Source organism: Geospiza fortis, unplaced genomic scaffold, assembly GCF_000277835.1.
Source record: "Geospiza fortis unplaced genomic scaffold, GeoFor_1.0 scaffold54, whole genome shotgun sequence".
Classification (NCBI taxonomy): Eukaryota; Metazoa; Chordata; class Aves; order Passeriformes; family Thraupidae; genus Geospiza; species Geospiza fortis.
Window position 1 is genome coordinate 9463328 of NW_005054301.1, and position 11649 is coordinate 9474976.

Here is an 11649-nt window from a genome sequence, read left to right on the forward strand (position 1 = left end):
AAACTGATGATCACACAAGACCTTAATTACCTTATGCTGAGAGTGAAATTTAGAGTGAAGCTTTCTGAGACAAAATCCAGCTGCTTTTTTTTTTTGCCCCTCCCCATTTCAGGGGGGTTGGGGGTTGGAAATAGATCATCTTTAGGGTCTCCTCCAACCCAAGCCATTCTATGATTCTACGTTTTATACTGAGGTAGAAGGAAAGAATATTATTGCTTTTACAATCGTGGTGCAATTAGCCCTCTAAAGACCTCTTTTGCAAAAAATATTATAAATATTATTGTAAGGATTCAATAAAATAAACATGAGGGAACACATAAATAAAAATATATAATTAAATATATACATGCATTTCATTATGTTATGTAAAAGATAAATATTTTATCCCACCATAAAGAAGAGTTTCTCTACGAAAGCTATGATAGTTTTTTTATTACCTTAAAATATTGCAGTTGTTTCTCAGCATTCATTGTTCCTTCATTTTCTTGTCTCAGACAGGAATTGAAGATGAAAAGCTCTGTATCTCTCAGCCACCCTTTCAGCTCTTTGATCCTGACCTCCAGCTGCCTTACCAGGCTGCCGCTTTCAGGCGAGAGCAGGTCACGTGGACCTAACCCACTGTGCCCTACCATTGTGTCTTGGATCTTCTCTCCTAGTGTTTTCTAATGCATCAGATAAAAAAAAAACATAGATTAGTTTTATGTACCAAAACATATACAGGTTAATGCGCAACAATAAGAATCTGTTAAATAACTAGAGATGTGGTTTTTTGATAATTATGACTAATATCAATCAATTTCATTCTTTGTTTCCTTGTTTCAATACATTTCAATTTTCCTACCCTTGTTTCTCACTTATGCTGTTCTCTCTGGGTCACTCACTTTGCTAGAAGGATTATAAATTAGTGTTTACTAAGAGTAATTAAGGACAGAGGAAGCAAAATTCTTCATAACTCTGTAAACTAGTTAGTCTGCAGAATTTGTCAGTGACTTTAGACACTTATGGTTAAGAGTATAAGACCTGTATATACCAGTATATAACCAGTATAAGAGTTACTGGTTTCTAGACAGCAACAGAAAATATGAAAATCACTGAGCTCACCAGACTCCTATCCAAGGTAGTGTTAAAATTTTTGGAGAAACACTGAGATATTTTTTGAGGTCTGAACAGTTAGGTTATAATTTTCATTCATGTAGCCCTGAGGCTGTATAGAGGAACAGTTAGGTCACAAAAGCTGGTTTGTTTTAAGTGGTTGAACTCATTCAGACACCAAAAATCCTCACTGTTCCTGAACATAAGGCCAATTTTTTAGGCAACCAAATTCAAATTTCAGTTCTCCGTGTTAAGAATCCACTTTGAGATAATGGACCAGACAAAATGTTTGTCTGGTATTGCTAATGAAACTAATTTACTCCAGCTTCTCAAAGTAATACTTCTAATAACAGAATCACTGAATAACATTTTGATAGTGGACGCTGGGTGCTTAATGAATATTCTGAAGAGGCCAGGGATAGAAAGTTATCTTCCTTTTCAGTATTTTGAAAGGCAATCCTTTAACATCAGAAGAGAGATTTGCTGTTGCCTGCTTCTCCTATGCCAAGCAGTATTTTATCTGACCTATAAGAGGCTGTCAGGCTGACACTTATTATAAGCACTAGATCTGTGTTACTGATTGTAGAATATTGAATATACACTGACACTCACATCCAATAACCTTTTAAACTGATAATTAGTGGTGGTTAATTGTTGTAACATGAAGATACAGTTTTAGGTGACCCAGTATGTCTGTCTGTTGGAAGTGCATGCAATAAAAGTTACTGGAATATAATTTATAACAATGAAATTAGCTTCCAAAAATATGCTTTAAAACACAAATAAAATTAGAGCAACAGATATTAATCTGCTATGCGGCATTCTGTAAATCACGTCTTTAGGAGATCATAACTGAAAACATGCTTTCTTGGCAACACCCTTCTATTTTCATGGTGCAAATATTGATAATTTGAAGACCCTCAGTGGAATCCAGCACTAGCTATTGTTTTTATGCTGCAACAAAAGTAGCAGCAGGAGGTGAAATCAATGCCCTTGGAGGGTAGGGTCACAAAAAAGAATTTATTGCCACTTTTTTGTTCTGGAACAGTTTGCAATCATAAATTCTTCATAAACAGAATACTTCAGAGAATGGTCCGTCTTCATAAATATACGACAGAGGACATCAATTTCATTTAATTCACAATTTGTGTCAGCACAGCAGATGCCAATGCCTGCCTTGATAGGGTTGTTTAATATGCAATTGAGACAGAGTAATATTCAGCACAGGGGACAAAATTTCACAGATTAAACTGTACGCACCACTGACATTTCATTCTAATGTATTTCCATTCCACAGTGTTCACCTTAGATGAAAGTAATATTAAAAACCATATCCCTCTATTTTGCCATTGTTAGAAGTTAAAATCCTTGTCTTTAATTTTTTTCATGCCAATTAAAATGTAATCATGCCAATTAAAACAGTATGTCTAGTGCTGTTAGTTTCTGCAGAGGTTTTTATTAAATTAAACAAAACTCTATCAAACTCTGCTTATTATTCATGAAACTGCATTCAGCAGAAACACTGTAATAGTTATATTTTATTTTTCTGTAAGTGCTGAAATTAATCGCAAAACTTAATATGGAGGTATATTTTGATTTTAACATACTGAGAAGAAAAGGGCTTCAAAATTTTTTAAGACAGTTTTCCTAGATTTTAAGAATTATGATCTTATTTCATAGTTTGATATCCTACCAGCTTTAATCAGTGTCACTGAATTAAGCTGATTAAATACACTGAAATTCATAAATGTAAGGCTTACATCTGAAATTATTTAAAAAAAAAGTTGTCGTGTTCAGATGTAAAAGATTGGGTTAAGTCCTTTCTAAATCAGTAAATTTATTAACAATCAAACAAGTTCAAAATGCTTATGGTGATGCTGCAGATTAAAATTAAAAATAATAAGCTCACTGCTCATAAGGCAAATTTTAACATTTTCTGACAATTTGCACATTTAGAGAATCAAGTGATTAGAAGCAACTCCGTTTAACTAAAAAAGCCCCACCCTGAAATGGCTATTGCATTACCACATCACCTAAAGTGACTTAAGTCAGTATTTAAAATGCTGTTGGCAGGCTGCATGTATATCTAACTAATAATATATTAGAAATATTTTTTATACTAGGATAATAGCATGCAAAATTATGCAATGTAACTGTATTGCTAATATCACACATCTATAATTAATAATTTAAAGTAATTTATAAATTTATCTTACCCTTGATTTGAAGTGAAGGCAATTAAGGAGAGGAGTGGATGGAAAAATATATAGTTTGACCTCTCTCAGCTGTTTTACAACAATAGGACAATAGTGTCTCCTGCACAGTGCCATCACTGGTCTCTGGGTAACAGAATCCCTATATTGCTTTTTTGCCAGATTCTTGTATCTCACTCTTTGGCTGAGACCCAGCCCATCATAGCGTGAAATGAATTACATGAAACTTTTTTGGCTTTTGTCAAAAGTGAGATGAATACAGCAGCATGAAACATATCCTGGCTGTATTCTCAGCTTCAGGTATGCAGATTTGTACTGAATCTGTGTATTTGTTTTTGAGCCATCAGTGCGACTGAAATATGCAGTGACAACCCCACTTTTCATCTTAAAGGTATAGTAAATAGTTAAACAGTAGATGTCTCTAACATGTACCTTCAGAATAAATTCTATTAACATTCACTCAAGCATGACAGTCAGTGTATATCAGATATACTGCATTATAGTTGACTTGGTGCATACCCATAATACATGGCATATTTTACTTACATTTTTTATGTATTAAAGAACTAAAATTATTAAAGTCAGACAGGAGACAAGCATGGAATAAAAAAAATCAACAGAAGAGGAAAAGGCTATGGAGTTTTTATAATAGAATGAGTAGCTTGTTTGAAATATACATGGTGGATTGAAAGAGAGAGATATTTGTGCTCCAAATTAGAAATCAGACAAACAGTGTACTTCAACACACAAAAATGTACACATAACCCACAAACAGTAATAAAAATGCAAATACCCCAAGCAGTTCCCATTTTTCATTAATTGAATCCACTTTTTCAAGGAGATCATTTGGTAGTAAAACACCACTTTTCTTCAGAGCTTCAACCTTACTAAGCAGTTCCATCTTTTTTGGGTGCCTGATTGACATTTCTACATTGTATCTCTAAAATGAAAAGAAATGTATAGTATTAGCTGCTGTAGAGAGTTTTTTCCATAAAAAAATAAACTTTAATTGTATGCGCCCAGTTATGATTATATTCCACCTGACATTTTCTCATTTTATTTTTTTTAAGCACACAACCTTCGCATAACATATCATAAGAGATTTGGGTACCAAGCACGTAGAATTCTGGGTGGCACATCTATACAGGTGGTTAGCAATTGATTACACATAGTAATATTCACTCTCTCATAATATTCACTTGTACAATAATATCCACTAACACTCTCCCATCTGAAGCTTGATCTGCCTTTGTCTCATTCAGGTTAGTGGTATCTTATTTTTAAAACATGCTACTTCAGCAAGTAACACTGAGGTTCTTCATGGAAAACAAACCAAAACGAAACTAAAAACCCCAACGAAATAATTTCATACTTATGTTTCCTCTAGAGTTTATTTATTCTCTCTCCCATTGTGGCTTCTGTGTCACACATGGGCCAGAAAATGTGAGAGTTTGACATTTGAAAAACAATTAGAAATAGTTCCCCTAAAACACAATAGCAGTTACTTGATTTTTATTGCATCAACCAACAGGAACAGTGAACTGGACCACAAATTAGAACAGCCACAATGTTAATACAGTCCAATAGTTTCTTCAAGTTGAAAATACCTTCTATTTGTGCACTGTTATTTATTGTTAAAAAACAAACAAACAAAAAAAAGAACAGGGATAACAGGTATAAAACTAGAAGCTTCTTTCAGAAATTCTTTCATAGGACTTTCTAAATATTTAGGTCTATATTATTTACATTGTCTATAAAAATGTGGTCTAATATATAGACAAACTAGAAAATAAATATTTTTCTTAAAATTGTATTCCCTGAAAACCTGACTTAACTATTACGTATAATAGTTACTATAGTGGTTAATTATGTTTTCATAGTTGGTACAGTAAATTAAAAAAAAATTAACACACAGGCATCCACATATACATATCCTCCATATAGTTAAGCTAATTAAGTGTTAAAAGACTCATTGAAATGAAACTTCTGATATGGCCAAAAATGTGCCTTTTACTGAAAGAAGAGAGTTCAGTACATACACTTGCAAAGGTGTTTACAAGACTTACATAAATTATGCAAAGCTATTAGAAAATTGTTTCCTAAACATTAAGCTTTCTTTGCTTCAAATTCAGTCAAGAAAACTGCTATTGCAGCTCATACTGAAAATGTTAATAACTGGGATAAATATAAAAATTAAACCAAAATTAGGAATGTTTAAAACATGGGTGCGTTTGCCAGATCCAAGAGTATGCTCTGTAGGAAAACAAAGCAAAAATACAATTGCAGACAGCTTAAAGAAAATAATAAAGGTGTGAAATCACTGTTTCAGCTAACAGGTTCTCAGCATTTCCATGCATATGTTTGCATATTGTTAGTTTCATATTTTAATCTCTCATTTACACAACACATGCACATCATTTGTATTATGTAAACTTCAGCAAATATTAGTCATTTGTGGATCATAGAGCAAATGTTTTAAATGAGGTGATTTAAACCATTTCTCATTATTAATGAACACTGATCAGGTGTCTGCGTATCCAAAATTGCATGAATATGCATGGTAAAACCCAAGGAATTGTTTATGAAGAACTTGCCTTTTGACACTCGCTGTGCTGTGGCTGAGGTTTGAGATGTGTACAACTGTGGGCAGTGCCTACACCAGGCTGGGCACTAGGGCTGGACCCCAAGAGGCAGCACCATTTTATTCGACTGATGTGTTCAACAAGTATGATTCCTGGTCCTGTTTTATTGCCTTCTCGGCTAGAATGGCTGCTGGAGGAGATTACAATCTTCTTTATGTAATCTGATTTCTATTTAAAGATGATATAGCCGAAAAGGATTTGCATAATTATTTCCATAAGTACATGTAATATCAAAAGGAATCCAGAGTCCAATTTGCTAGGCACTGAAACCCAGTATGCGCAACTCCCTTTCTTTTGTCAAGTGAATTAATAGACTGAGGGAGTCCTCTAGCTGTGTGTCACTGGTGCAGGCACAGCCAGTTACTGCTCATCACCTGCTCCAGGCTGGCACAGGCTGCTGCCTGGGCTGGGGATGTTCCTGGGCAGTGCAGGACTGATGACAAAATAAAACACACTGCATGTTTCATAACTACAATGTTCTTGTTAACTTAGAAACGGAAGACGTTTCATTTAATTTTGGACTAGATAAAATAATTCAGTGCTGCATAATCCAAACACTGTGACAGATGTTATAAAAGGTTATTACATTAAAAACTAAATAAGCTAGGTTTTATGTACATGCTGTCTTTGTCACCGTGTAACCTACTGTATAAACAAGCATGACAAAATTGCTGATTGACAGAAAATGCATTATACAGTAACAGTAAAAGATGAGAGATTTCAGTTGATTATCAGATGTATTGGTATATAACTGAGAGTCAGTATTGTTTCACTCCTGGATATTTAATAGGCAGTGCATATTTTAGGTTAAGGGAAGAGTTTAATGTAAAGGAGGTATGGTTTGAGAACTGATAGCATGAGATGCTCTTGCTAATGCTATTTTTTTAATCCATTAAACACCTACACTCTGAGCAGTTGCATGGAAAAATTAGCTACCAGCTCTATCACTGCTGCACAACCTAGTCTGGTAGGACTACTTAATCCTGTGGTGAGAAGATAATTTAATCTTCAGATTCATTCTTTCCTCAGCTTTAAGTGAGCAAAGACTGCTCTATTGTGACAGTCTGTGGATGTTATGATATAGATTACTGTTTAATAGTCAAAAATGAGATTAAGCAAGTTAAAGTCACAGTTTTCTTGCAACAACTACAATAATAAATAAATGGGTAATATTTAATTTCCCAAAACACCTGTCATATAAACTGGGAAAAAAAACCCGATCAAAAAATACTGTAAAAACTGCAAAATATTTACAGCATGATTAGCTGCATGCTTGGTGTGCTTGGTTTTGTGTGCCCAAGGACACTCTAAATAAATCCAAAACATTGTTATGTAAGTTAAAGAATTTGGCCTTTTATTCCTTCTCTCTAAATACGATCAATACTTCTCGAAGCACAAAAAAAGGAGCTAAAATAAATGCAGTACCATTTATCCATGAAGAAGTTTGGCAAAAATATTTAAACCAAAAGAAGTTGAATTCCAAAACAAAGCAAGTTAAAACCTTATTTCTCCTGATAAAAACATTCTAAGAAATAAAGGCAGGCTGATTGAGATGCATTTTTCAACACTTTATGCTAAACTGTGTCTTTTTTTCTTTTTTTATTTTCTTAAAAAAATTATATAAAACATTTTTTGTGTGAAAAATCACACCCGAAAATTCTGTCCAAATGGAGACTGGAACAATGCCTTGTAACAGTGTTAATTGTCACCATGGAAACCAGAAGAATAAGCCATTTTGAAACTGGTATAGAAGGCACACATTGAGCAACTCAAGCATTTTTCAGCCTCCCTCGGTGTTAAGGAACAAGATGCCTAGTCACTGAGAGGTCAGAGAAAGAAATCATCATGAAAGGTTCGTAGATGTGCACTGTCTTGTAAACAATAAAAAAATCTGTACACAGTTAACAACTCTGTAAGACTGCGCACTGCATCTTTCAGAAAGAGAAACACCACAAAAAGATGATCAGGAGATCAGCAGATTCCACCCCTTGAGCAAAACTTTAGGGCAATATTATGCGAACCTTGCCCCTAAAGCTCCCTGGGAATTCTGTTGTTGTAATAAAACTTCAGAAGAGAAAAGAAAAAAAAAAAGCCTGCATGATGGAATTCAAAATAATGCTCTAAAAGCACACAGAGAGATTAAGACATCCATTGTAAGACTTTTGTATGGTGCTTCTGTTGGTTATAGTGAAAAGAGACCAGACATACTGAACACACAGTGGAGCTATGGCTACGAAGCACAGAAGAATTAAGCCAATGAACTTTCTCCATTACTGAAATAAGGGTGTGCTATGTGTAGATGTTCTGCATTCCATCATTCACATGCTAACAAAGTATCTTCAGTCACATGACACTGTAGGATATACAACTGAGACCACAGCTGAGTGACCCGCAACCTTAGTTTTACCTGCATTGAAATTCTACATTTTAAAGATTTGCCTTTTGGGGCATTTTGACTGTGGCAGACACCAATAAATACAGACATACACCCTTGGTGTCTGCATGTGCATGCACAGTCAGCAGTGGCTCACATTTGCAAAATATACTGCATGAAAAAATTGAGTAAATAATATTTTGCAAGCAAATTCACCAAATACATAACATAAATATATACATATATATAGACACACATACACACACACACACACACACACACACACACACATACACACACACACATATATATATATATGCATACATAGCAATATTTGTCCATCATCTCTTCACACACATTCTCACTTTGCTTTCTGGATAATGTTTGCACTCTTCATGCTAGGCTTCATGGTGGCCCCTTAGGAAGCCCATGCCTAATGCCATTCAGTGGTGAACAAAGAGTCTTTTTATTCTAAAGTCCAGGGTCCAAAGCTCAGCTGTATACAAGCAAAGTGAAGGAATCTGCTCGAGGCCAGCCTACGCTTCACAATAGCTCGTAATGCTTCTACCTTTTTGGTACTGTCAGTGCGAAACATTTTAGACACTGTCCAGAAGCTTAGTTATATTTCTTATGTTGTCAATAGCACTAGAACCTCTGGACAACATTCAAGATCTGGGCAGTGTGATCTGTCTAGATGAAAAGCAGTTTCTGTTTCTTTCAAACTTCATGTATTTCTGCACTAGCAATTTATGGCAAATAATTGCACAGAGAAATTATAAAGACTCCTACAATTGTCCTTGTAAATTAATAATAGGCTTTCTTGATTGGGATAAATTTGCTGCTGAGCCTTTGGAAAAATTAAAAAGTGCAATGTCATTTAAAATTGCCAGAACTCACAGAGCAAATTACATCTGAGGTTAAGAATCAGTTTTTCCTCTTCTAGTTTATTCCATTTGCATGATCTGGAAATCATATTACATTGGCTATGTATTGTTAATTGGACATAGATTGCATTATCTTTGATATAAATCAAACTACAAATATTAAAATGAATTGCAAATTCTGTAATAGAAGATCATAAAACAATCTTTTTTAAGTATCTCCCATTAATAATTTAATTCCAATTATATCACTCGGAAAACTCAAGAAGGAGAGTGCTAAGTTATTTCCATTTGCCTTTTTCCCCTACAAATAAGCACAACAGCACAATATGTATTTGTGTGAGAGTGCATGTGCATATGGGTGCACGCCTATAAGACAAAACAAATCTTAGCACTTTCATGTTAAACCCCTACAGACACCTGAGGTTTTTATGTTTCAGGAACTAACAAATGCAGATTACACGTCTGCTATGCATTTCCTTCTGTGGCAGCTTGAGAAATAAACATATTGAAAGAAATATTAAGCAACTTCATGAACTGAATTTTGCCTACATTAAAAAATTATGCAGTTGGCATTCATTGTTCTGCCTTTTTTTTAAGAAAAGTGATCCCAACACTTTAAATTTTACTATATATGTAATATCTTTTTGAAGACTTTGTGTGCCCTTTAATGAATTTATATTAAATATTTAATACTGTTTAGGGCATATCCACTACTACCAAAAACAGTTATATTCCCAGCAGTCCCACTGTTTCAGGCAGAGGGCTTGATTGATCCTCCTAGCCTGAATTGAGTAGAATGAAAAGAAGCAGTTGGAAAATAGCTGCAATCATTTAATGCAGATGACCTCTGACAGGCTCACAGCTCTTCTATCTGAACAGAAATTTGCATGGGGTCTCTGTGCAGAGGAACAATGTAACCTAAATGGTAGACAATCTTTATTCTAATGAAGTGGGTGTCAAGGTCAATGTAAAACTGCAATGATAAATGGTGCACCACTAGGCAAGAGAAGTTGCATAGGCATTGTAGTGCTTTCACATTAATTGAAGGCTGAAATGCACCAAGTGAAAGCACAAGACTCTCTTTTCACCATAATGTGTTAATGCACAAATGTTTAAATGTTTTATTCAAGCCCCTAGCCTGTTGGCACAAATCTTATTGCAAACAAAAATACAATAGTTGGCCAATAACCAGAAAAATAGAACTTTTTATTAGCTTGCCTTATTTCTTGAATCCCTAACAACTTCCACAATCTACTCAGAGTACCAAAAGAATAACAAGTCTCCAGACACCTAATGTAATTCCCATGATCCTTTTTCTATTTAGGATATCTGCCTTTAATTAGTTCCAAACAAGCAAGCCTTTAGACAAGTCTTCATTAGATACCATTCCCAATGAACTAACTGCGAGAAGAAAAGTCATGCTTCAATATTATTATTTCCCAGATTCCAAGTTTTCTTTTAGTATATAGTTAACATCTCCAGGTGCCTTTTGTTCTCTCAAAGAATTAGACCAGTAAAACTGGGTTTTGTAATGCAAAGAGTTGTGTGCCTAGAGTGGGGACTAAACTACAATCTGTTATTGTGGCTTTGTCAAAACTGCAATACAACTATAATTATAGTACTTCATCAGTCGATCAAGCAATTTGTGGAAGGCAGTACATTTTGTCTTATAAAAATGAGGAGGACAGTAAGCTGCTTTTTAAAATCCTGAGCTGCTTAAGCTTGTTAAGGGTATATTGTTTGCTAATACACTCATTAGCAGCCAGGCATTTTAACTTCATCAATTAAACAGGAAATGGTGTTGCACCATTAGTTTCACAAAATGCTAAAAAACAGATAGCAGTCTACAGTTAAGAATTTTAGAAATTCTATTTTAACCTGCAAACTGCATTATACATTTCAAATAATTTTTATGCAGCGACATATACATGGGGAGTGTGTGGGTCTGTCTGTGCATGAACGTAGGTGGTGAAAGCCCTGCAGATAGTTGTGAAGCTAATTATATATATACACACACATACACCCACTTAAGATTTCCTAAGTCCCCTAAGGATTGCTGCTGAAGCACAACGTCATTTCTTGACACCGATGAACATTTACTCATCTGAGTAATCCCAAGCATGACAGAAGTTTATTCCTGTGAACTACTAACAGCTCTCCTGGATAACTAACAGGTTCACAGTATGGATGACAATTTTTGAGTATTTATCAGCCTTTATAGTGTTAGGCTCTTCTGTGCAAATAGGCATTAACAATATGATTAGAGATACTAGACAAGGAGCTATAGTTTGTTATTAAAGAGGATCTGCAGTGCTTTCAGTTTCTGGGGATCTGTGAGTGGCACATACTATACAACGCCATTTCTATTTTACAACTCGCCTGAGCAAGGGAATTTTCCATATGGAAATCACTCTTCAGGATATTGCAATTCAGAGAATAAACTC

The 11649-nt window shown here is 34.8% G+C and overlaps 1 protein-coding gene across 2 annotated transcripts in view; it reads right to left on the reverse strand.

Annotated features, from left to right (window-relative positions):
- AKAP6 (A-kinase anchoring protein 6) overlaps positions 1–11649 on the reverse strand; it is a 258488-nt gene that overhangs the window by 43468 nt on the left and 203371 nt on the right. For both annotated transcript variants that reach the window (XM_031064172.1, XM_031064168.1), the window contains exons 10-11: positions 4099–4245; positions 438–662 (exon numbers count right to left, since the gene is read on the reverse strand). In XM_031064172.1, coding sequence (XP_030920032.1) covers positions 438–662; positions 4099–4245 — 372 coding nt within the window. The remainder of the gene's footprint in view (positions 1–437; positions 663–4098; positions 4246–11649) is intronic.